Below are 27,671 nucleotides of genomic sequence, written 5' to 3' on the forward strand. Positions count from 1 at the left end.
CTGACTGATGTCATATAATAAAATGCAAATTAATTACTTAAAAATCATACAATGTGATTTCTGGATTTTTGTTTTAGATTCCGTCTCTCACAGTTGAAGTGTACCTATGATAAAAAAATTACAGACCTCTACATGTTTTGTAAGTAGGAAAACCTGCAAAATCGGCAGTGTATCAAATACTTGTTCTCCCCACTGTATATACAGTATATATACAGTTGAAGTCAGAAGTTTACATACACTTAGGTTTGAGTCATTAAAACTGCTTTTTCAACCACTCCACAAATTTCTTGTTAACAAACTATAGTTTTGGCAAGTCAGTTAGGACATCTACTTTGTGCATGACACAAGTCATTTTTCCAACAATTGTTTAAAGACAGATTATTTCACTTATAATTCACTGTATCACAATTCTAGTGGGTCAGAAGTTTACATGCACTAAGTTGACTGTGCCTTTAAACAGCTTGGAAAATTCCAGAAAATGATGTCATGGCTTTAGAAGCTTCTGATGGGCTAATTAACATCATTTGAGCCAATTGGAATTGTACCTGTGAATTTATTTCAAGGCCTACCTTCAAACTCAGTGCCTCTTTGCTTGACATTATGGGAAAATCAAAAGAAATCAGCCAAGACCTCAGAAAAACAATTGTAGACCTACACAACTCTGGTTCATCCTTGGGAGCAATTTCCAAACGCCTGAAGGTACCACTTTCATCTGTACAAACAATAGTACGCATGTATAAACACCATGGGACCACACAGCCGTCATACTGCTCAGGAAGGAGACGCATTCTGTCTCCTCGAGATTAACGTACTTTGGTGTGAAAAGTGCAAATCAATCCCAGAACAAAAGCTAAGGACCTTATGAAGATGCTGGAGGAAACAGGTACAAGAGTATCTATATCCACAGTAAAACGAGTCCTATATCGAAGAAACCACTTCTCCAAAACCGCCATAAAAGAGCCAGACTACGGTTTTCAACTGCACATGGGGACAAAGATTGTACTTTTTGGAGAAATGTCCTCTGGTCTGATGAAACAAAAATAGAACTGTTTGGCCATAATGACCATCGTTATTTTTGGAGGAAATCGGGGGAGGCTTGCAAGCCAAAGAACACCATCTCAACCGTGAAGCACGGGCGTGGCAGCATCATGTTGTGGGGGTGCTTTGCTGCAGGAGGGTCTGGTGCACTTCACAAAACAGATGGCATCATGAGGAGGGAAAATTATGTGGATATATTGAAGCAACATCTCAAGACATCAGTCAGGAAGTGTAACGACTCTCGTCGGTGGAAAGAGAGGAGGACCAAAGCGCAGCGTGGTACGTTTCCATATTTATTGGAACACTTTTTCAACACGAACAAAAACAATAAACAGACGAAAACCGACGAAGCTACAGTCCTGAACATGGGAACACAAAATACATGAACACACGAACAGGAACAATCACCCACAAACAAACAGTGAAAACAGGCTACCTTAATATGGTTCCCAATCAGAGACAATGACAAACACCTGCCTCTGATTGAGAACCATATTAGGCCAAACAACAAACCCAACATAGAAACACAAAACATAGAATGCCCACCCAGCTCACGTCCTGACCAACTAAACAAAGACTAAACAAAGGAAATAAGGTCAGGAACGTGACAGGAAGTTACAGCTTGGTCGCAAATGGATCTTCCAAATGGACAATGACCCCAAGCATACTTCCAAAGTTGTGGCAAAATGGCTTAAGGACAACAAAGTCAAGGTATTGGAGTGGCCATCACAAAGCCCTGACCTCAATCCTATAGAAAATGTGTGGGCAGAACTGAAAAAGCATGTGCGAGCAAGGAGGCCTACATACCTGACTCAGTTACACCAGCTCTGTCAGGAGGAATGGGCCAAAATTCACCCAACTTATTGTGGGAAGGTGTGGAAGGCTACCTGAAATGTTTGACCCAAGTTAAACAATTTAAAGGCAATGCTACCAAATACTAATTGAGTGTATGTAAACTTCTGACCCACTGGGAATGTGATGAAAGAAATAAAAGCTGAAATAAATCATTCTCTCTGCTATTATTCTGACATATCACATTCTTAAAATAAAGTGGTGATCCTAACTGACCGTAGACAGGGAATTTTTACTAGGATTAAATGTCAGGAATTGTGAAAAACTGAGTTTAAATGTATTTGGCTAAGGTGTATGTAAACTTCTGACCTCAAATGTAAGAGCAGCACAGCATTTGTTTATGGAAGTTTGTCCTGTCATTATCAGAGACTAAAAGATCAACACTAACCCTGATCATTTGGTCAACTGTAAGCCGATCAAAACACAACGACGGGACAACCTACACCGGTCACACTTATTGATAGTGGTTGAAAACTCTTACTGTCAATGTCCACTTGGCACTCTTGACTGTCCAGGTGGCTCTCTTCGGTCATGATGATGTTCTCAATGTCTTTCATGGTGAGGTGGTCACAGAAGGTGTCATACAGTAGCCTCTTCAGCTCATCCACTGTCAGCTTCGACATGTCACACTGGGGGACAGTACCAGACACAAACGCTTGAGCACAGGTCTCTGTCTGCATATCAATGTTTGAGCAAGGTTACACAGAGGAGCATTTCTATGTAAGACAATTAGAGGTGGTGCAAAGGTTTCTATCCCATCCCATCACCGACACAGTTGTGGTGAATACATTTCAAATAATAGATTATGTTATATCAAATTTCACATATTTGATTTAGAAAAACATCAATTTTGATTAGCCTGGAGCTGTTTTAGATGTGAATTCTTTGTACTGCTATAACGTTTAAAATCATGAACAGCCTCCTGACTATTACGACATCCAATGTAATGAACCATTCATCACAGTGATGAAGAATTTAAATGATAAAGCAACTAATAAACTGTTTGTTTTAATTGTCTGAACATTGCTCTGGAATAGACTCTCTCTCATGAATAAATTGAATAGAAATTTGAATCTCTGGGGAACGCTTGCAACGGCAATTAGGAATATAATACGTGATGTCATAACCACAGTGGCATTGCCCTCTCTTTAATGATTATTTAGCTCCTATCATGTTTTTATGGTAATTTTAATTAGACTGACTGTGGTTTATAATCACAAAAGCTTTGAAAGCCCTCAGGAAAATCATCTCACTCCAATGAGGAAATATTAAGCCATAATTAGCTCTGATAAAGAAAGAGGAGAAAGAGATAGATGAGTGGGCTGATAGCAGATGCCTTACCTTCCAAAATACAGAGTCAAAGTCCGCCCCATGGAACTTATCAGGCATCCCAGCAGCAATAAGTTTAGGTCCAAGCAGTGCAACAAATTCCTCGAAGTCAACCTGGCCATCACCTGCAGGGATAGGAGAGTGGATATTTAGTCAATATGTCGGTCAGCCAGACACTTTTACACATGTAAAGGAGGAAAGGCCTTATCTTGAATGATCTCAGTGAACAGCATTTAAAATTGTGTGTGTTTGTGATTCACCATCCATGTCCAGCCTTTGGATAATAATCTCCAGCTCCACCTCATTGGGCATGTATCCCAGCGACCGCATAGCCACCCCCAACTCCTGCTTTGAGATGTATCCGTTTCCATCTCGGTCAAACACCTTGAAGGCCTCACGGATCTCTGTGGAGAAATGAAGGAACAAAACTCAGATAGGAGGATTGAGACTAGTCTGATGTACTAATGCACTGATAATGGGAAGTTCAGATTTCCCCACCACACAACATAGTTGTCCTGACCTTTCAAACTACCCACAGATAACTGTTAATAATGCTCAGACTTAGAGTTGGGTGGCTTTAGGTTCATATCTTATTGCAGCTAGTTAGATGATATTTTTATTGCTCAGCTGAATTTGGAGAGCTTTAAATCTCTGAGTGTGTATTTGCATCAAACAGCAGAGAGAGTGAAGTTTTGCATATTTGATGCCAACTGTACCTTTTTCACTTCAAACAGAATACTTTAGCACATGATGAGAGGCTACAAGCCTATTAGCAGTAGCTAGGGGGTTTGGAATAGTTTCCATACCAGATCTTGGAGGGAATAAACAAAATCCTCAACAAAATGGAAAAGGGCTTGATAAGTTTGTTTAGATCAGGTGTGAAATATCCTTGACCTGGAGTTTACCTAGATACAGTACATCACTACTGAGAAATGTGTGCATAAGAAGATCCACAAATAAAGGCTGAGCCTGGGCAGGACAGGGAAACACAACAGATAATAAGGTGAGGGCCTTCCAGAATCAGCTAGTACAAAGTGAGCAAATCATTTGTATTTTTACTTTATTTCACCTTTATTTAACCAGGTAGGCCAGTTGAGAACAAGTTCTCATTTACAACTGCAACCTGGCCAAGATAAAGCAAAGCAGTACGACAAAAACAACAACACAGAGTTACACATAAACAAACGTACGGTCAATATGTCACGAATCCCGCTTCCTGAGTCTGGGTTTGCCTGTGTGTCTGTCCTGGAGTGTGTTTCAGGTGTCCTGGAACGCACCCTGTCTGGTTGCCGGGCGAATTAGCTCATTGGGAGATTGGTTTCACCCGCACCTGTTTCCCGTCAGTAATCTGCACACCTGTCCTGATCATCATCTCTACCCTTCAAAAGCTCTGACCTGACTTCCATTCCCTGCCGGATCGTTAGCCATGAATAGTATGTTGTGCCTGAGTACCAGACTCCAGTTGGATAGAATTTGTTTTGTTGTTTTCATTTACGTATTGCTTGCCTTGAACTTACCTCCGTTTGTTTTGTCTTCAGTTACTCACCTGGATCATTCACTCCATTCCCGCCTGGTTGACAGAGGATTCTGCTACTACATTGGATTCACCTATTTCCTCTCATCTACTCACCACCGCTGCCCGTTACGCCATCTGGATATATCTACCTTTTCACATTTCACTGTAAATAAATACTCACCTTCTTCCTACGCTCCTTGTCCTGGTCTGCTTCTGGGTTCGATCTTGAAAGGTCGTGACAGAACGATCCGGCCAGTAATGAACCCAGCGGACCTGGACTCCGTTTGCCATGCCATTACCCTGCAGGAGAAGAGATTGGGACAACACAATACGGCGCTACAGGAGATAGCGAGTTCGATCCAGAATTTATCTGCTAGCTTGACACAAGTCCAGGATCAGCTCAGTTTGCAGGTGATTCATTCACTACCGGTTTCACCCATCTCACCTGCCGTGTCTGAAGCGGTTCCATTTCGTGAACCCAAGGTACCGACGCCTGATAAATATGAAGGGGATTTGGGAAAATGCCGTTCGTTTCTTATGCAGTGTGGGTTAGTGTTTGATCTACAGCCCCATTCTTACGCCACTGACAAGGCTAGGATAGCCTTTGTTATTGAACTGTTGCGTGGAAGAGCTCTGGAATGGGCTTCAGCCGTTTGGGAACGACAGGGAACCTGCACGGCTTCATATCAGGAGTTCACGGGAGAGATGAGGAAGCTTTTTGATCATCCAGTCCGAGGTAAGGACGCAGCTAAACGTTTGTTCTCTCTTCGCCAAGGAGATCGCAGTGTGGCAGATTTTATGATTGAGTTCAGGACATTGGCTGTGGAGAGTGGTTGGAATGAGGAGTCACTACAAGCGGTTTTTTACAAGGGGTTGTCAGATGAACTTAAGGATGAGCTGATTTCTTATCCAGAGCCTAGTGACTTAGACAGCTTGGTCGCTTTATCTATTCGGGTTGATAATAGAGTCCGAGAGAGAAGGAGGGAGAAGCAGTGGGGTCTATCCAATCAATCTGTAACTCGGTTACCATTCGGTTCAGGAGGTGAACCAGGACGTATTGATCGTTATTATCCACAAGGGATTAGTGGAGGAGTCTTGCCACCAGATTCTGAACCAATGCAAGTGGGGCGACACGGGCTAACTAAGGAGGAGCGCCAAAGTAGACGTGAGACCAATAGCTCTTTCTACTGTGGTAGATCGGGACATTACAACTCCGCTTGTCCACAGCGCCCGTTAAAACTGCCCGGCTCGCTAAATTTGGGAGGAATTTTAGCGAGTCAGTTTCAATCTCTCAAGGATCTTGTCAGACCCCGTTTTCCTGCGACCCTTATGAATAAGGATCAGAGTTTTGACCTGAACGCTTTTATCGATTCAGGTGCCGATGGCAACTTTATGGATGCCGACCTGGTGGAACAGCTGGGGCTTTCCAAGGAGCAATTGCCGGAAGCCATTGAAGCAACCACTCTGAACGGCAGTAGTCTGGCACGGATCACTATGAGGACTGAACCGGTTAAGATGTTGGTGTCGGGAAATCATTCAGAGTTTATCTCTTTCTTCATTTTGTCCTCGCCCCATGTTCCTCTGGTTCTTGGTTACCCCTGGCTGAAGGAACACAATCCCTCGTTTGATTGGGTGACAGGGAAGGTAACTAGTTGGAGCATTGAGTGTCATGCTAACTGCCTTAGGACTGCCTGTTCTCCTGCTGTTTCCAGTCAGGTCAGTGACTCTGCTCCTCCTGATTTGTCCCTGGTTCCAGAAACATATCACGAGTTGGGTGAGGTATTCAGTAAACAGAAGGCTCTGTCTCTTCCTCCCCACCGACCTTATGATTGTGCGATTAATCTGTTTCCTGGATCTGCCTTTCCCAAGGGACGGTTATACAGTATCTCTCGACCGGAACGTGAGGCCTTGGAGACCTACATCAAGGAGTCTCTAGCTACAGGTCTCATTCGGCCATCCTCATCACCTTTGGGAGCAGGATTTTTTTTTGTGAGCAAGAAGGATGGTTCTCTTCGACCGTGTATTGATTATCGGGGTTTGAATGACATTACGGTTAAGAACAAGTATCCCCTGCCCTTGATGAGCTCGGCTTTCGATTCCTTACAGGGTGCTACGGTTTTTACGAAGCTTGATTTACGTAATGCTTATCATTTGGTTCGGATCAAGGAGGGGGACGAGTGGTTGACTGGGTTCAATACTCCGATGGGACATTTTGAGTACCAGGTGATGCCGTTTGGACTGACCAACGCTCCGGCGGTGTTCCAAAGCATGGTGAATGACGTTTTGAGAGATATGATTGGGATTTTTGTGTTCGTTTACCTGGATGATATCCTCATCTTCTCAAAGGAGCTTTCTAGCCACGTTCTGCATGTCAAGCAGGTCCTGCACCGGTTATTGGAGAACCGTCTGTTCGTGAAGGCGGAGAAGTGTGATTTTCACGCCCATACAACGTCCTTCCTCGGGTACATCATATCCAGGGGAGAGATCAAGATGGACCAAGAGAAGGTTCGGGCGGTTCGGGATTGGGTCCAGCCCGTTACAAGATTGCAGCTCCAGAGATTCCTGGGGTTTGCGAATTTTTATCGGAGGTTTATCCGTGACTACAGCCGGGTGGCGGCACCTTTAACTGCTCTGACGTCTTGCACCAGAAAGTTCTGTTGGACTCCTGAGGCAGACCGAGCATTTCTGGACTTGAAGAGCCGATTCACCAACGCCCCGATTCTCTCTCAACCTGACACTTCCCGTCAGTTCGTTGTGGAAGTGGATGCTTCTGATGTGGGTGTGGGCGCCATCCTGTCCCAGCGTAGCTCCACTGACGGTAAACTCCATCCCTGCGCTTTCTACTCTGGTCGTCTTTCTCCAGCTGAAAGAAACTACGATGTGGGTAACCGGGAGCTTCTCGCTGTGAAGCTTGCCTTGGAGGAGTGGCGGCACTGGTTGGAGGGAGCGGAGCAACCGTTTGTGGTCTGGACTGACCACAAGAATCTGGCTTACGTACAATCGGCTAAACGTCTCAACGCCGATCAGGCTAGGTGGGCCTAGTTTTTTGGACGTTTCAATTTTTCCCGGACATTCCGACCTGGGTCTAAGAACGGGAAGGCGGACGCCCTGTCCCGGATGTTCTCTAAGACGGAGGAGAGTGGGGTCAAGACTGAGACGATTCTTCCCCAGAATGTTGTCGTGGGAGCCGTTACATGGAGGATAGAGGAGGATGTGATGGCGGCCCTTCGGACGCAGCCCGGCCCCGGTAACGGTCCACCCGGTCGGTTGTTCGTACCCGAGTCGGTCCGTTCTGCTGTCCTTCAGTGGTCCCACGCCAGCAAGATAGCTTGTCACCCTGGCGTTGCTCGGACTATGGCACTACTGCGCAGACGTTTTTGGTGGCCTGCCATGGGAGAAGATACCCGGAGGTTTGTTGCCGCATGTCCTGTTTGTGCCCAGAACAAGAGTACCAATCGGCCCAGCTCTGGGCTTCTTCATCCCCTACCTATTCCTCGGCGACCTTGGTCGCATCTGGCCCTGGATTTTGTCACGGGATTGCCCCCTTCTGTTGGGAACACGGTCATTCTGACCATTGTGGACAGATTCAGCAAGTTTGCTCATTTTGTTCCTCTCTCCAAGCTTCCATCGGCTACGGAGACGTCCGAGATCCTGGTCAGGGAGGTTTTCAGGGTTCACGGATTGCCCAGTGACATTGTGTCTGACCGTGGTCCTCAGTTTACCTCTGCTGTCTGGAAGTCCTTCTGTTTGGCCATTGGAGCTACAGTCAGTCTCACTTCTGGATTTCACCCACAATCTAATGGTCAAGCGGAGAGAGCCAACCAGAAGATGGAGTCCACGCTGCGTTGTCTTGTCTCCTCTGATCCCACCTCTTGGTCATCACAATTACCCTGGGTTGAGTATGCCCATAATACCCTTCCTTCATCTGCCACTGGGATGTCCCCCTTCCAATGCCTTTACGGATACCAACCTCCTTTGTTTCCTTCTCAGGAGAGGGATCTCTCGGTTCCTTCTGTCCAGACCCATATTCGTCGTTGCCACCGGACCTGGCATCGGGCCAGGAAGGCTCTCCTTAGAGTTTCTGACCGGTATCAGATACAGGCGAACCGTCGCCGTATTCCTGCCCCAGCTTATACGGTTGGAGATAAGGTTTGGTTGGCTACACGGGATCTTCCTCTACGGACGGAGTCAAGGAAGTTGTCACCTAAGTTCATTGGTCCGTTTGTAGTGGAGAGAATCATAAATCCTGTGGTGGTTCGACTCAAGTTGCCTGCAACACTTAGAGTGCATCCCACTTTTCATGTCTCCTGTCTCAAGCCGGTTCACCTCAGTCCTCTGTTGCCTCCTCCTCCTCGTCCTCCTCCTCCTCGGATGATCGGAGGTGGTCCTGTCTACACGGTGCGCCGCATCATGGACTCCAGACGGCGGGGTCGAGGGTACCAGTTTCTAGTGGACTGGGAAGGATATGGTCCAGAGGAGAGGAGTTGGATTCCTCGGCGACAGATTCTGGATGACGACCTGATTCGTGACTTCTACCGCCTCCATCCTGGCGCTCCAGGTAGTCCGCCCGGTGGCGTTCGTCGGAGGGGGGGTACTGTCACGAATCCCGCTTCCTGAGTCTGGGTTTGCCTGTGTGTCTGTCCTGGAGTGTGTTTCAGGTGTCCTGGAACGCACCCTGTCTGGTTGCCGGGCGAATTAGCTCATTGGGAGATTGGTTTCACCCGCACCTGTTTCCCGTCAGTAATCTGCACACCTGTCCTGATCATCATCTCTACCCTTCAAAAGCTCTGACCTGACTTCCATTCCCTGCCGGATCGTTAGCCATGAATAGTATGTTGTGCCTGAGTACCAGACTCCAGTTGGATAGAATTTGTTTTGTTGTTTTCATTTACGTATTGCTTGCCTTGAACTTACCTCCGTTTGTTTTGTCTTCAGTTACTCACCTGGATCATTCACTCCATTCCCGCCTGGTTGACAGAGGATTCTGCTACTACATTGGATTCACCTATTTCCTCTCATCTACTCACCACCGCTGCCCGTTACGCCATCTGGATATATCTACCTTTTCACATTTCACTGTAAATAAATACTCACCTTCTTCCTACGCTCCTTGTCCTGGTCTGCTTCTGGGTTCGATCTTGAAAGGTCGTGACACAATAACACAATAGAAAAATCTATGTACAGTGTGTGCAAATGTATAAGAGTAGGGAGGTAGGCAATAAATAGACCATAGAGGCACAATAATTACAATTTAGCTGTAAGGGGTGCGTAACTGGTGGCAGGAAAGTCAGACGCAGGAGAGCAGAACTAGGTAATAGCCGGAGCAGTTTAATAGCAAAACCAACGGCATCAAGAAAATAACAACATGGGTACAAAACCCGACGCGCACTAGTCATGTGCACAAGCACTTACAACAAACAATAGCACACAAAGACATGGGGGGAACAGAGGGTTAAATACACAACACGTAATGAGGGAATGAAAACCAGGTGTGTGGGAAAACAAGACAAAACAAATGGAAAATGAAAAATGGATCGGCGATGGCTAGAAGACCGGTGACGTCGACCGCCGAACACCGCCCGAACAAGGAGAGGAACCAACTTCAGCAGAAGTTGTGACATTAGCATTAACACTGGAGTGATAGATGTGCAGATGATGATGTGCAAGTAGAGATACTGGGGTGCAAAAGAGCAAGAGGGTAAGTAATAATATGTGGATGAGGTAGTTGGGTGTGCTATTTACAGATTGGCTGTGTACAGGTACAGTGATCGCTAAGCTGCTCTGACAGCTGATGCTTAAAGTTAGAGAGGGAGATTTAAGACTCCAACTTCAGTGATTTTTGAAATTCGTTCCAGTCATTGGCAGCAGAGAACTGGAAGGAAAGGCGGCCAAAGGAAGTGTTGGCTTTGGGGATGACCAGTGCAATATACCTGCTGGAACGCGTGCTACGGGTGGGTGTTGCTATGGTGACCAGTGAGCTGAGATAAGGCGGAGCTTTACCTAGCAAAGACTTATAGATGACCTGGAGCCAGTGGGTTTGGCGACGTATATGTAGTGAGGGCCAGCCAACGAGAGCATACAGGTCGCAGTGGTGGGTAGTATATGGGGCTTTGGTGACAAAACGGATGGCACTGTGATAGACTACAGTCATGGACAAAAGTGTTGAGAATGACACAAATATTAATTTTCACAAAGTCTGCTGCTTCAGTGTCTTTAGATATTTTTGTCAGATGTTACTATGGAATACTGAAGTATAATTACAAGCATTTCATAAGTGTCAAAGGCTTTTATTGAATATTACATCAAGTTGATGCAAAGAGTCAATATTTGCAGTGTTGACCCTTCTTTTTCAAGACCTCTGCAATCCGCCCTGGCATGCTGTCAATTAACTTCTGGGCCACATCCTGACTGATGGCAGCCCATTCTTGCATAATCAATGCTTGGAGTTTGTCAGAATTTGTGGGTTTTTGTTTGTCCACCCGCCTCTTGAGGATTGACCACAAGTTCTCAATGGGATTAAGGTCTGGGGAGTTTCCTGGCCATGGACCCAAAATATCGATGTTTTGTTCCCTGAGCCACTTAGTTATCGCTTTTGCCTTATGGCAAGGTTCTCCATCATGCTGGAAAAGGTATTGTTCGTCACCGAACTGTTCCTGGATGGTGGGGAAAAGTTGCAAAATTGTGAGTAAGCCCACTCCCTAGGCCGAGAAGCAACCCCACACGTGAATGGTCTCAGGATGCTTTACTGTTGGCATGACACAGGACTGATGGTAGCGCTCACCTTGTTTTCTCCGGACAAGCTTTTTTCCGGATGCACCAAACAATTGGAAAGGGGATTCATCAGAGAAAATGACTTTACCCCAGTCCTCAGCAGCCCAATCCCTGTACCTTTTGCAGAATATCAGTGGCTTCTTTGCTGCCCTTCTTGACACCAGGCCATCCTCCAAAAGTCTTCGCCTCACTGTGCGTGCAGATGCACTCACACCTGCCTGCTGCCATTCCTGAGCAAGCTCTGTACTGGTGGTGCCCGATTCCACAGCTGAATAAACTTTAGGAGACAGTCCTGGTGCTTGCTGGACTTTCTTGGACGCCCTGAAGCCTTCTTCACAACAATTGAACCACTCTCCTTGAAGTTCTTGATGATCCAATAAATGGTTGATTTAGGTGCAATCTTACTGGCAGCAATATCCTTGCCTGTGAAGCCCTTTTTGTGCAATGCAATGATGACGGCACGTGTTTCCTTGCAGGTAACCATGGTTGACAGAGGAAGAACAATGATTCCAAGCACCACCCTCCTTTTGAAGCTTCCAGTCTGTTATTCGAACTCAATCAGCATGACAGAGTGATCTCCAGCCTTGTCCTCGTCAACACTCACACCTGTGTTAATAAGAGAATCACTGACATGATATCAACTGGTCCTTTTGTGGCAGGGCTGAAATGCAGTGGAATTTTTTTTTGGTATTCAGTTCATTTGCATGGCAAAGAGGGACTTTGCAATTAATTGCAATTCATCTGATCACTCTTCATAACATTCTGGAGTATATGCAAAATGCCATCATACAAACTGAAGCAGCAGACTTTGTGAAAATTTATATTTGTGCCATTCTCAAAACTTTTGGCCACGACTGTACATCCAGTTTGCTGAGTAGAGTGTTGGAGGTTATTTTGTAAATGACATCGCCGAAGTCAAGGACGGGTAGGATAGTCAGTTTTACGAGGGTATGTTTGGCAGCATGAGTGAAGGAGGCTTTGTTGTGAAATAGGAAGCCGATTCTAGATTTAATTTTGAATTGGAGATGCTTGATGTGACTCTGGAAGAAAGGTTTACAGTCTAACCAGCCACCTAGGTATTTGTAGTTGTCCACATATTCTAGGTCAGAACCGTCCAGAGAAGTGATGCTAGTCGGGCAGAGGGTGCGGGCAGCAATCGGTTGAAGAGCATGCACTTAGTTTTACTAGCATTCAAAGCAGTTGGAGGCCACGGAAGGAGTGTTGTATGGCGTTGAAGCTCGTTTGGAGGTTTGTTAGCACAGTGTCCAATGAAGGGCCAGATGTATACAGAATGGTGTCGTCTGCGTAGAGGTGGATCAGAGAATCTCCAGCAGCAAGAGCGACATCATTGATATGCACAGAGAAAAGAGTCGTCCTGAGAATTGAACCCTGTGGCACCCCCATAGAGACTGCCAGAGGTCCGGACAACATGCCCTCTGATTTGACACACTGAACTCTATCTGAGAAGTAGTTGGTGAACCAGGCGAGGCAATTATGCATACATCAAATCAAATCAAATGTATTTATAAAGTTCTTCTTACATCAGCTGATATCTCAAAGTGCTGTACAGAAACCCAGCCTAAAACCCCAAACAGCAAGCAATGCAGGTGTAGAAGTACGGTGTAGAAGGTGTAGAAGCATACATTCATATCAGATTTCAGCACACCAAACTTCAACAATACTGTGCTCAAATAAGGTATACAAATTAAATCAAAACGCTATACTAAACCTGTACACAATCCATGCAAATGTGCATAGGCTGTTTTCCCTCAACTTGTGCCAATTTAAATCCACATTTGTTGGCAAATAAACCTTCTAGTGCGAAATAGGTTTTAAATATTGCAGTTACTTAATTTTAACAAGACTCAACGGGTTTGAAAACGACAAACTGCAAAGTGGAGCATGTGTTTCGAGGAACTGGTTGCTATATTCCCCTGTTGAATGCATAATCCAGGTTACTTAGACAGTAACACAATTGTATGTTTACTGTGAAACAATGAGCAACTGAGTGGCCATAGGCCATTTATATTTAGTGAGCTGAGACAAAGTCCGAAGGATTTGGCTTGTGGGATCGACCATCAAATACCTTCACAGCATCCACTATAAAACATGCATGGGGTCTGAATTACAATATAGTGAAGTAATTAGACACCACAACTCAGTTCCATTTGACAGGAGAATGGTAATAGTCATAGTCATAGCATGCAAACGAATTAGTCGAGACTCCCATTACTTTAGTTGTGATGAATAGTTTGAGCACTTGCATTCATGTGTTAACCTTCTGTTAAATGTTTGCAATTGATCAAAGGCATATCGGAACCTCTTTTGTGTACTTAGGACTGAAAATAAATGTGTCTGAGTGTCCCTAACTATAGGCAGAGTGCCAACTATTCTGCGGCCAGGGTCAGACTGACCTTACTGCTCTGGGACACAACAGCAGGATCAAGACAAATCACACGTTACAATTACAGTGAGTGCTTTTATAGCAAACTGTTATGCTTCCCAGAAAGCACATCAAAGGAAAACTATGATTCATGAATTCTATAACAGTCAAATCAATAAGTAAGTTGTTTTGATAGCTATTGTTCAGTCTTCACATCCTATGTACGATGGAGATTAATACGCCATTGCCAAGGTTATCTTTTTCCGTACACTCTTAAAAAGAAAGGTACTATCTACAACCTAAAACGGTTCTTTGACTGTCCCCATAGGAGAACCCTTTGAAGAACCCTTTTTGGTTCTAGGTGTAACCTGTGTGAAATGGCTGGCTAGTTAGTGGGGTGCGCGCTAATAGTGTTTCAATTGGTGACGTCACTCGCTCTGAGGCCTTAAGTAGTTGTTTCCCTTGCTCTCCAAGGGCCGTGGATTTTGTGGAGTGATAGGTAACAATGCTTTGATGGTGTCAGTTGTTGATGTATGCAGAGGATTGCTGGTTCGAGCCCAGGTAGTGGTGAGGAGAGGGATGGAAGCAAACTGTTACACAGGTAGAGCCCTTTTGGGTCTGGGTAGAAGTCTTTTGGGTTCCATGTAAAACCCTTTCCCAGAAAATTCTTCATAAAACCAAAAAGAGTTCTACCTGGAACCAAAAAGGATTCAGGCTCAGGTGAAACTGTTTTTGGTTCCAGGTAGAACTATTTTGGATTCCATGTAAAACCCTTTCCACAGAGAATTCTTCATGAAACACAAAAGAGTTCTACCTGGAACCAAAAAGGGTTCTACCTGGAACCAAAAACAGTTCCAACTGAGCCTGAACCCTTTTTGGTTCCAGGTAGAACTCCTTTGGGTTCCATGTAAAACCCTTTCCACAGATAATTCTACATGAAACCCAAAAGAGTTCTACCTGGAACCAAAAACAGTTCCACCTAGAACCAAAAAGGGTTCTACCTGGAACCAAAAAGTGTTATTCTATGGGGACAGCCGAGTGTACCAAGTAGTTTTATGGATTTCTCTACTCTTGGCTGTATAAGGAAGGTCGATACAAATACCAGCGCCTCATTGTAATAAACAGTTTATGATAATAATGATACCACATACAATGATAGAGATAGGCGGTTAAAACAATAAAAGGAGTGGCTCAATAGCTTGCGTTGACAGTCCTTTGCCAATATAATCATTGTTTAGTGTGTTCTCTTGGAAGCAGACAGCTAGGCTGATGTTTGTTTATTTTTCATCTCCCTCCTGCGTGGCTCTGTTTGTTGGCTCTGTTTGATCTGCTGTCAGGTTATCACCTTTGTCTTTCCTTCATCATCTCACTGAAAGAGAGATCCTCCTCCTCCTCCCTCACAAGTCTCGCATAACCCTATTTGTGATTTCAAGGCTTTACATCAGTCAGACTGACATCCCATGAGCTCTAACAGAGAGATGGGGTCACATCGCCCTGGCCATCAGACATCATTCAGCCCTGCTCAATGCCTCACAACAATAATAGCAACCAATGTCCTACTTCCACCTGACCAATGGGTGTAATTGAACAATTGTCTCATAGCTCATATAGTGCCAACTCTTGTTGTCTTTTACTGTTGAGATATGATGCCATCAGAATGACAAATGCAACACCCCTTGGAGTGTTGTGGCTGTAGAGACAGTCACTAGTCACCAGACTGTTATGTGGGCAGCAATAAATCACTTATTTTTGTTTGTACTTCTTTACTATTTCAGCACAGCTCCACTGATATACACATATCTTGATATGTTCATTGACAAATACTGAATATAAAGGTATGACTTTGCTAGCCAGTGACCTTGGCTCTTTGTCACATATGATTATGAATGAGTTATTAATGAGTGAGAGAGGTTGAGGGTCATAGATTCTTGACTAGGACCACCTTCTTGGAAAATGAGTTTGTCATTTTGATTTGTCTTAGTTCTTCATTAAATGTCAAGGGTATGGCCACCGCATTGGTCCTGTTCCAAGAAGAGTTACACTTGAACGCCTTTTAGGTTCCATGGCATATCCTGATTTCATTTTTTTTCCTCTGAACTTTGAAAGTTGGTCAAAACGTAATGTTTTCCAAAGTTAGCTTAAGCTGTAGAGGTATTGAGTTAAAGTCATGGTCTGTTGCTTCAAGAATGTAAAACGACAAAGTCTAGCTTGCTGCCTGCGCCTGTCAATTTTCTTCAAAGTCATTGCACAGCTGCAGAACATTGACTGGAGTTGAAGTCTCATGTCGACTATCATTATTAATGCTCACAGTACAAGTCTGATCTTTGGAATTGCTGACATTCCTGAGCAGTGAAAGCACTATGAATACGCACCAAACCACATTCCATTATTGTAGAATTCATTTACGTTCATTTAAGTCAATTCCTCCATTTCCACCTGGAAGTCACTTAAAAAAAGATTCCAATCTAGATGTGTATTAAAATCTCCTCGATCAATCTGCTCTTTATTGAATAGAGCAGAGATAAAACATTTCTGGTGTAGCAAGCCCAGAAAGGGGATCTCGACAGGGGTCTGTCTGCGCCGTTCCCCTTGGAAAAAAAAGGTAACCTCTGAGCCTGAGCTCTACTCTTCCCCAGTACCTCAGGACCATTGGTTCTCTCTCTGAGGAGGACAGTTTTTTCTGCTCGTCTGTCTCACTCGGCTTGTAGCTCTTGTATGGGCGATATAGCTGTATTCTGCACTGTCCCTAATGCTTTCCCAACCGATGACTAACGACAATGAAACCAAAATGAAAAAAAAATTGCTAGACTGTGCGGAGCCAACGGATTGATAATGGGGTTTATATGGTCGTCAAATATTTAAAAGCCTCTTTGGTTGTGCATACATCTATCAAAGATTAAATTACTTTATTCACAGCCATCTCACTGTATTTGCTGAAGCTGGTGTCAGATATATTTTTTTAGAGACCTCCCACTGTGCATAAGCTGGTTGAATCAACATTTTTCAACATCATTTGTCAAGTATTGTGACGTGTAATCTACGTGAAAAATACATAGGATTTGTAAAAAGTAATCAATTGTTGTTTTTGAGGGTGAAATTTCATCATGGCAACCACATTTCAACACAGACATACTTTATATAGTATGTTGTCGCTACCCCCTCAGGTGTCACCCATTTTCCCCATTATCCCCTGGGTACTTATACCTGTGTTCTCTATTTGTCTGTTGCCAGTTTGTTTTGTTTCGTCAAGACTACCAGGATTTTTACCTCTGTTCCTAACTACGGATTGTTCCTGGTTTTCCCGGTTTTGACCTTTTCTGCCCGCCCTGACCCTGAGCCTGCCTGACGTCCTGTACCTTTGCCCCACTACTCTGGATTACCGACCCTTGCCTGCCTTGACCTGTCGTTTGCCTGCCCCTGTTGCTGTAATAAACAATGTTACTCCAACACAGTCTGCATTTGGGTCTTACCTGAAACGTGATAATGTTGAATTATTTGTACCTTTAAAATAACATCAGATCTTCAACTTTAAATCCACTATAAAAAAATATTTTTGAAAATAGGCTGGGTGGGCAGCACCTTCTATTGGAGAATTGATTTACAGTGCCTTGCAAAAGTTGTTGCATTACAACCTGTCATTTAAATGTAGCTTTATTTGGATTTCATGTAATGGACATACACAAATTAGTCCAAATTGGTGAAGTGACATGAAAAAAAGAACTTGTTTAAAGAAAATAATAATAATTGAAAAGTGGTGTGTGCATATGTATTCTTCATATGTATAATTTGTTATGAAGCCCCTAAATAAGATCTGGTGAGAGTCTGCAACATCACTAAGCAAGGGGCACCACCAAGCAAGCAGCACCATGAAGACCAAGGAGCTCTCCAAACAGGTCATGGACAAAGTTGTGGAGAAGTACAGATCAGGGTTGGGTTATAAAAAACATCCGGAACTTTGAACATCCACCGGAGCACCATTATTAAAAAATGTAAAAAATATGGCACCACAACAAACCTGCCAAGAGAGGGCCGTCCACCAAAACTCACGGACCAGGCAAGGAGGGCATTAATCAGAGAGACAACAAAGAGACCAAAGATAACACTGAAGGAGCTGCAAAGCTCCACAGCTGAGATTGGAGTATCTGTCCATAGGACCACTTTAAGCCGTACACTCCACAGAGCTGGGCTTTACGGAAGAGTGGCCAGAAAAAGCCATTGCTTAAAGAAAGAAATAAGCAAACACGTTTGGTGTTCACCAAACGGCATGTGGGAGTCTCCCCAAACATATGGAAGAAGGTACTCTGGTTAGATGAGACTAAAATTGAGCTTTTTGGCCATCAAGGAAAACGCAATGTCTAGCACAAACCCAACACCTCTCATCACCCCGAGAACACCACCCCCAAGGTGAAGCATGGTGGTGGCAGCATCATGCTGTGGGGATGTTTTTCATCGACAGGGACTGGGAAACTGGTCAGAATTGAAGGAATGATGGATGGCACTAAATACAGGGAAATTCTTGAGGGAAACCTGTTTCAGTCTTCAAGAGATTTGAGACTGGGACAGAGGTTCACCTTCCAGCAGGACAATGACCCTAAGCATACTGCTAAAGCAACACTCAAGTGGTTTAAGGGGAAACATTTAAATGTCCTGGAATGACCTAGTCAAAGCCCAGACTTCAATCCAATTGAGAATATGTGGTGTGACTTAAAGATTGCTGTACATCAGCGGAACCCATCCAACTTGAAGGAGCTGGAGCAGTTTTGCCTTGAAGAATGGGAAAAAATCCCAGTGGCTAGATGTGCCAAGCTTATAGGGACACACCCCAAGGGACTTGCAGCTGTAATTGCTGCAAAGGGTGGCTCTACAAAGTATTGACTTTGGGGGCTGAATAGTTATTTACACTCAAGTTTTATGTTTTTTTGTCTTATTTCATGTTTGTTTTACAATTTAAAAAAATTGCTTCTTCAAAGTGGTAGGCATGTTGTGTAAATCAAATGATACAAACCCTCCAAAAAACTATTTTAATTCCAGGTTGTAAGGCAACAAGATCGGAAAAATGCCAAGGGGGTGAATACTTTCGCAAGCCACTGTATCTACAGTTACCATTTAATCTCCCATCCAGGGTTTTATCCAAGAACAGCCTATCTTATTTGTCACTGTCTATTACTACTATTGTGCTATTGTGAGAACGATTGTTGAGAGATCTCCACTCCAACTAAATAGATTCACTGTTCCTATCAAAGTCATTCCAAAGGGTAAGTTTAACATAATAAATGAAATGTGACCGACCATACTTTCTCATACAGTATATCATCAATGATGCTGTTTAGGCCTATATAGCAATTGCAGTCATCCACAGCTATACAGCTAAATTCAACCCAGAATTCACAAAAATAGGCAATACAATAGGCCTAGGGTTTCAAGCTCTGATTTATTTGAGATTAAAATAAAAGTTAAAGAACGGGATTAAGCCAGTGACTCAGATGGAACTATCCAAGCAGTACATACATCTCCTTTAAATGTTGATATTTGGTTGAGTTGTCAACCAAGCACAATTCAATCCTACTTTTGTAGTACAGTAAATAGCCTAAAGTTAAGGCTATCTTGCAAACTAATTTAACATTCAACCTTAAAATGAGTAACACATCCATGGCCACATTTTGAGGTTACTGTAACTTAAAATGTGTAACGGCTGTCGCTCTCCTCATCCTCGGATGAGGTGAGGAGAGAAGGATCTTCAGACCAAAATGCAGCTTGAGGGAAATAAGCCATCTTTATTATAAATACGACGATGGCAACACGAAAACACAAACACTTTCAAATTTACAAAATAACAAAACGACGTATACGAAACCTGAACATAAACTTACATAACTAATACGTAACACTTACGGACAGGAAACATACTACATCGAAACACACGAACAACCGAAACAATCCCGTATGGTGTAAGACATAACACAGACACAGGAAACAATCACCCACAACGAACACTGTGACAACGCCTACCTAAATATGACTCTTAATTAGAGGAACGCCAAACACCTGCCTCTAATTAAGAGCCATACCAGGTAACCCAAAACCAACACAGAAACAGAAAACATAGAATGCCCACCCAACCTCACGTCCTGACCAACTAACACACAAAAACTAACAGAAAATAGGTCAGGAACGTGACAGTACCCCCCCCACAAGGTGCGAACTCCGGACGCACCAGCACAAAGTCTAGGGGAGGGTCTGGGTGGGCATCTAACCACGGTGGTGGCTCAGGCTCCGGGCGCGGTTCCCACCCCACCATAATCCATCCTAGCCTCCTCCCTCCAAGAATGTCCACCCTCTTACTTCCCCCACAAAATCCTCCTAATAACAAATCTAATAATGACAATACCGGGACAGAGAGATAAACCAAGACAGAGGGATAGATAAGACTATAGAGGTAGATAAAGATAGAGAGGGAGATCAGGATAGAGGGGCAACTCCGGACTGAAAGGCAGCTCCGGACAGAGAGACAGCTCTGGACTGATGGGCAGTTCTGGGTATCTAGCCTTTTCAGGCTGAAGGGCAGCTCATGGCTGACTGACGACTCTCGATGCTCATGGCTGGCTGACGGCTCTCGACGCTCATGGCAGGCTGACGGCTCTCGACGCTCATGGCAGGCTGACGGCTCTCGACGCTCATGGCAGGCTGACGGCTCTCGACGCTCATGGCAGGCTGACGGCTCTCGACGCTCATGGCAGGCTGACGGCTCTCGACGCTCATGGCAGGCTGACGGCTCTCGACGCTCATGGCAGGCTGACGGCTCTCGACGCTCATGGCAGGCTGACGGCTCTCGACGCTCATGGCAGGCTGACGGCTCTCGACGCTCATGGCTCTCTGACGGCTCTGGCTGCTCATGGCTCTCTGACGGCTCTGGCTGCTCATGGCTCTCTGACGGCTCTGGCTGCTCATGGCTCTCTGACGGCTCTGGCTGCTCATGGCTCTCTGACGGCTCTGGCTGCTCATGGCTCGCTGACGGCTCTGGCAGATCCTGTCTGGCTGGCGGCTCTGGCAGATCCTGTCTGATTGGCGGCTCTGGCAGATCCTGTCTGGTTGGCGGCTCTGGCAGATCCTGTCTGGTTGGCGGCTCTGGCAGATCCTGTCTGGTTGGCGGCTCTGGCAGATCCTGTCTGGCGGACGGCTCTAGCGGCTCCTGTCTGGCGGACGGCTCTAGCGGCTCCTGTCTGGCGGACGGCTCTGTAGGCTCATGGCAGACGGGCGGCTTTGCAGGCTCATGGCAGACGGGCGGCTTTGCAGGCTCATTGCAGACGGATGGCTCAGACGGCGCTGGGGAGACGGATGGCTCAGATGGCGCTGGGGAGACGGATGGCTCAGATGGCGCTGGGGAGACGGATGGCTCAGATGGCGCTGGGGAGACGGATGGCTCAGATGGCGCTGGGGAGACGGATGGCTCAGATGGCGCTGGGGAGACGGATGGCTCAGATGGCGCTGGGGAGACGGATGGCTCTGGCCGGATACGGCGCACTGTAGACCTGGTGCGTGGTGCCGGAACTGGAGGCACCGGGCTAAGGACACGCACCTTCATACTAGTGCGGGGAGCAGGGACAGGGCACACTGGACTCTCAAAGCCCACTCTATACCTGGTGCGTGGTACCGGCACTGGTGGCACCTGGCTGAGGGCACGCACCTCAGGACTAGTACGGGGAGAAGTGACAGTGTGTACAGGACTTAGGAGACGCACAGGTGGCTTAGTGCGTGGGGCCGGAACTGGAGGCACTGAACTGGATACACGCACTATAGGGAGAGTGCGTGGAGGAGGAACAGGGCTCTGGAAATGCACTGGTAGCCTAGTGCGTAATGTAGGCACTGTAGGTACTAGGCTGGGGCGGGGAGGTGGCGCCGGAAATACCGGACCGTGCAGGCGTACTGGCTCTCTTGAGCATTGAGCCTGCCCAACCTTACCTGGTTGAATGCTCCCAGTCGCCCGCCCAGTACGAGGAGGTGGAATAACCCGCACCGGGCTGTGTAGGCGAACCGGGGAAACCATGCGTAAGGCAGGTGCCATGTATGCCGGCCCGAGGAGACGCACTGGAGACCAGACGCGTTGAGCCGGCCTCATGACACCTGGCTCAATACTCAATCTAGCCCTACCAGTGCGGGGAGGTGGAATAACCCGCACTGGGCTATGCACTCGTACAGGAGACACCGTGCGCTCTACTGCGTAACACGGCGCCTGCCCGTACTCCCGCTCTCCACGGTAAGCCTGGGAAGTGGGCGCAGGTCTCCTACCTGCCCTTGGCCCACTATCTCCTAGCCCCCCCCCAAGAAATTTTTGGGAATTACTCACGGGCTTTTTTGGCTTCCGTGCCAGACGCGTTCCCTCATAGCTCCGGTTCCTCTCCCAGGTAGCCTCTGCTCTCCTCAATGCCTCCACCTGTTCCCATGGGAGGCGATCCCTCCCAGCCAGGATCTCCTCCCAAGTGTAGCAACCCTTTCCATCCAAAACATCGTCCCATGTCCATTGCTCCTTTCTCTCCTGTCCCTTACTCCGTTTCGTTTTCCCTTGCCGCTTGGTCTTAGCGTGTTGGTGGGTGATTCTGTAACGGCTGTCGCTCTCCTCATCCTCGGATGAGGTGAGGAGAGAAGGATCTTCAGACCAAAATGCAGCTTGAGGGAAATAAGCCATCTTTATTATAAATACGACGATGGCAACACGAAAACACAAACACTTTCAAATTTACAAAATTACAAAACGACGTATACGAAACCTGAACATAAACTTACATAACTAATACGTAACACTTACGGACAGGAAACATACTACATCGAAACACACGAACAACCGAAACAATCCCGTATGGTGTAAGACATAACACAGACACAGGAAACAATCACCCACAACGAACACTGTGACAACGCCTACCTAAATATGACTCTTAATTAGAGGAACGCCAAACACCTGCCTCTAATTAAGAGCCATACCAGGTAACCCAAAACCAACACAGAAACAGAAAACATAGAATGCCCACCCAACCTCACGTCCTGACCAACTAACACACAAAAACTAACAGAAAATAGGTCAGGAACGTGACAAAATGTCTTATGTAAACTTGTAAAGTGTGTGAGTAAGGGGCTTAATACAACTGTGTGCATGTTTAAGATAGCATGCATTGGTCATCACAGCTCTGTGGAGATTTTCACAATTGCTGTAATAATCTGTGTAGAATCTCGAACGCCATTGATCACCTGGACCATGTAAACTTTTAATGTAATCTCAACTGCAATCCAGGTAATTTGGTTCTGATATTAGATTAAGAACAGTGATAACAGAATCTGTTGTATAAATCTTCTTGAGGGCAGGGGGCAGCTTTTTCACTTTTGGGAAAAATAGCATGCCAAAATTCAACTGCTTGCTACTCATCCCCAGAATATAAGATATGCATATTATTAGTAGATTTGGATAGAAAACACTCTGAAGTTTCTAAAACTGTTTGAATCATGTCTGTGAGAATAACATAACTTATGTAGCAGGCACAACCCTGAGGACAAACCATTCAGAATTTGTATTTCTTTGATGTCACTGTCTTTTCAATGTTTTTTTTTAGAGACACCAGATTTCTAACGGACTTGCTTGCAGTTTCTACCGCTTCCACTGCATGTCACCAGTCCTTGGAAATTGGTTGAGGTTATTCCTTTGTGTACTGAAGAAGTAGGGCTATCGTAAATGAGGGTCACATGAAGTAAATTTTTGGAGAGAGTCACGTTATTACATTTACATTTACATTTACATTTAAGTCATTTAGCAGACGCTCTTATCCAGAGCGACTTACAAATTGGTGCATTCACCTTATGATATCCAGTGGAACAACCACTCTACAACAGTGCATCTAACTCTTTTAAGGGGGGGGGGGGGGGTTAGAAGGATTACTTTATCCTATCCTAGGTATTCCTTAAAGAGGTGGGGTTTCAGGTGTCTCCGGAAGGTGGTGATTGACTCCGCTGACCTGGCGTCGTGAGGGAGTTTGTTCCACCATTGGGGTGCCAGAGCAGCGAACAGTTTTGACTGGGCTGAGCGGGAACTGTACTTCCTCAGAGGTAGGGAGGCGAGCAGGCCAGAGGTGGATGAACGCAGTGCCCTTGTTTGGGTGTAGGGCCTGATCAGAGCCTGAAGGTACGGAGGTGCCGTTCCCCTCACAGCTCCGTAGGCAAGCACCATGGTCTTGTAGCGGATGCGAGCTTCAACTGGAAGCCAGTGGAGAGAGCGGAGGAGCGGGGTGACGTGAGAGAACTTGGGAAAGTTGAACACCAGACGGGCTGCGGCGTTCTGGATGAGTTGTAGGGGTTTAATGGCACAGGCAGGGAGCCCAGCCAACAGCGAGTTGCAGTAATCCAGACGGGAGATGACAAGTGCCTGGATTAGGACCTGCGCCGCTTCCTGCGTGAGGCAGGGTCGTACTCTGCGAATGTTGTAGAGAATGAACCTACAGGAACGGGTCACCGCCTTGATGTTAGTTGAGAACGACAGGGTGTTGTCCAGGATCACGCCAAGGTTCTTAGCACTCTGGGAGGAGGACACAATGGAGTTGTCAACCGTGATGGCGAGATCATGGAACGGGCAGTCCTTCCCCGGGAGGAAGAGCAGCTCCGTCTTGCCGAGGTTCAGCTTGAGGTGGTGATCCGTCATCCACACTGATATGTCTGCCAGACATGCAGAGATGCGATTCACCACCTGGTTATCAGAGGGGGGAAAGGAGAAGATTAATTGTGTGTCGTCTGCATAGCAATGATAGGAGAGACCATGTGAGGATATGACAGAGCCAAGTGACTTGGTGTATAGCGAGAATAGGAGAGGGCCTAGAACAGAGCCCTGGGGGACACCAGTGGTGAGAGCACGTGGTGCGGAGACAGATTCTCGCCACGCCACCTGGTAGGAGCGACCTGTCAGGTAGGACGCAATCCAAGCGTGGGCCGCGCCGGAGATGCCCAGCTCGGAGAGGGTGGAGAGGAGGATCTGATGGTTCACAGTATCAAAGGCAGCCGATAGGTCTAGAAGGATGAGAGCAGAGGAGAAAGAGTTAGCTTTAGCAGTGCGGAGCGCCTCCGTGACACAGAGAAGAGCAGTCTCAGTTGAATGACTAGTCTTGAAACCTGACTGATTTGGATCAAGAAGGTCATTCTGAGAGAGATAGCAGGAGAGCTGGCCAAGGACGGCACGTTCAAGAGTTTTGGAGAGAAAAGAAAGAAGGGATACTGGTCTGTAGTTGTTGACATCGGAGGGATCGAGTGTAGGTTTTTTCAGAAGGGGTGCAACTCTCGCTCTCTTGAAGACGGAAGGGACGTAGCCAGCGGTCAAGGATGAGTTGATGAGCGAGGTGAGGTAAGGGAGAAGGTCTCCGGAAATGGTCTGGAGAAGAGAGGAGGGGATAGGGTCAAGCGGGCAGGTTGTTGGGCGGCCGGCCGTCACAAGACGCGAGATTTCATCTGGAGAGAGAGGGGAGAAAGAGGTCAAAGCACAGGGTAGGGCAGTGTGAGCAGAACCAGCGGTGTCGTTTGACTTAGCAAACGAGGATCGGATGTCGTCGACCTTCTTTTCAAAATGGTTGACGAAGTCATCAGCAGAGAGGGAGGAGGGGGGAGGAGGGGGAGGAGGATTCAGGAGGGAGGAGAAGGTGGCAAAGAGCTTCCTAGGGTTAGAGGCAGATGCTTGGAATTTAGAGTGGTAGAAATTGGCTTTAGCAGCAGAGACAGAAGAGGAGAATGTAGAGAGGAGGGAGTGAAAGGATGCCAGGTCCGCAGGGAGGCGAGTTTTCCTCCATTTCCGCTCGGCTGCCCGGAGCCCTGTTCTGTGAGCTCGCAATGAGTCGTCGAGCCACGGAGCAGGAGGGGAGGACCGAGCCGGCCTGGAGGATAGGGGACATAGAGAGTCAATGAATGCCGTGGCCTTTGTGGAGCGATGGGTAACGACACTTCGTGGGTGTCAGTTGTTGATGTGTGCAGAGGGTCCCTGGTTCGCGCCCGTGTCGGGGCGAGGGGACGTACTAAAGTTATACTGTTACATTGGATGAATGAGGTTATGAAAAAAGTTGCGTCAGTTTGGTTTCGTTTTGTATTGAACACAGATCATCCCGTCTTCAAATTGATCGATTATTAACGTTTAAAAATACCTAACGTTGTATGACAAAAGTACTTTGAAATGTTTTGGTAAATTTACATGTAACTTTTGATATTTTGTAGTGACTTGGCGAAAGTTGGAAGCTGTGTTTTTCTGGATGAAACGGTCCAAATAAATTGACATTTTGGATATATATCGACGGAATTAATCGAACAAAAGGACCATTTGTGATGTTTATGGGACATATTGGAGTGAGGCAGGATTTATATTTTATTTCTGCGTTTTGTGTCGTGCTTGCAGTGTTGAAATATGCTACTCTGTTTGTTTACTGATGTGCTATCATCAGATAATAGCATCTTATGCTTTCGCCGAAACGCTTTTTTGAAATCTGACATGTTGGCTGGATTCACAACGAGTGTAGCTTTAATTTGGTATCTTACATGTGTGATTTAATGAAAGTTTGATTTTTATATCATGTTATTTGAATATGGCTCGCTGTATTTTCCCTGGCTATTGGCCGGTGGGACGTTTGCGTCCCACCTGCCCCAGAGAAGATGATGAAACAAAATAGCTGACATTGTTTTCCCATTTGAACTTTACTGTGCTTTTAATTTGTTGAAAGTGCAGTGATTGACATTTGGGATACAACTAACCTAAAAATCAGACATTGTTTTTTCATTGGAAGTTGGTTGTGCTTTTAGATGGTTGAAAACATAGTGACAACACATTGGCAATTCAACTAACTTTTGGCTGTGATTTTGAGTGGGTTAATATAGGTTGTAATCTCATTGAATAACGTCTCAACCAAATATTACCCAATTATCAATGTTGAAATGGCGTGGTGTGCCCAGTGGGCTGCTCATCCATTTCATGAGATTTCTCTATCTTTCAACAGGCTTTTCTTTTTACGATAATACAGCCGAACTCGCACTGTGACATTGGTTCTGCATTCATTGAGGCTGCATTGAGGCTGCATCTAAGAGAGAGAGAGATAGAGAGAGAGAGAGAGAGAGAGAGAGAGAGAGAGAGAGAGAGAGAGAGAGAGAGAGAGAGAGAGAGAGAGAAGAGCCCTCCTCTTCAAATAGCTTACTGTAAGCCTAGAGCGCGCCAACAAATTATCACAATCTCCATTCCATCTTTGTTATGACTAATCCCGGGTTATCTCTTCAGGTTTACAGATAATACAAGAGACTAAGCTTCTTCTGATGTGCCATGGGAATTGCAGTACAAGCTGTCTGCTTAGATATAGCAGAGCTGAGCTCTTCACAGTGGTGGTGAGGTAAGGTGAGGAAACCACCTCATAGTTCACAGTATTCTGGGACCCTGCAAATGAGAGGAAAAGCCTCACTGGTACTAATTTAAACTGCTGGTGAGTCCATTGGGACACCACTGCTTACCATATGTCAACATTTGGCATAGGATTCCCCATTCTGGGAATTTACCCAGCTACATACAGTAAGTGATCAGGGTAACAGTGTTTGATGAGAACAGCACTATATACTAGTGTTATAGTTTGTTCAAACAATGCCATGCCATTTTGTTCGATAGCACTTAGAAAACCTTGTAAATCTTGCTCAATAAAATATAATGCTAATGATTCTTTCTATTACAGATGTAAGATCTTAATTTGATCACTCTTTTGTTGCTGAGAGTTTTCCTGCAGATGAGCTTCG

General features: G+C 45.7%; 1 protein-coding gene and 1 long non-coding RNA gene across 2 annotated transcripts in view; one reads left to right on the forward strand and one right to left on the reverse strand.

Annotated features, from left to right (window-relative positions):
- Positions 1-27,671, reverse strand: part of cabp7b (calcium binding protein 7b) — a 37,228-nt gene that overhangs the window by 1,277 nt on the left and 8,280 nt on the right. The window contains exons 2-4 of the mRNA XM_071351623.1: positions 3,480-3,623; positions 3,232-3,344; positions 2,372-2,519 (exon numbers count right to left, since the gene is read on the reverse strand). Coding sequence (XP_071207724.1) covers positions 2,372-2,519; positions 3,232-3,344; positions 3,480-3,623 — 405 coding nt within the window. The remainder of the gene's footprint in view (positions 1-2,371; positions 2,520-3,231; positions 3,345-3,479; positions 3,624-27,671) is intronic.
- On the forward strand, positions 4,420-4,926 carry LOC139544483 (uncharacterized). The gene is made up of 2 exons (XR_011668882.1): positions 4,420-4,652; positions 4,758-4,926. It is a non-coding gene; the product is annotated as an uncharacterized lncRNA (long non-coding RNA).

The sequence above is a fragment of the Salvelinus alpinus genome, chromosome 18 (genome assembly GCF_045679555.1).
Source record: "Salvelinus alpinus chromosome 18, SLU_Salpinus.1, whole genome shotgun sequence".
NCBI lineage: Eukaryota > Metazoa > Chordata > Actinopteri > Salmoniformes > Salmonidae > Salvelinus > Salvelinus alpinus.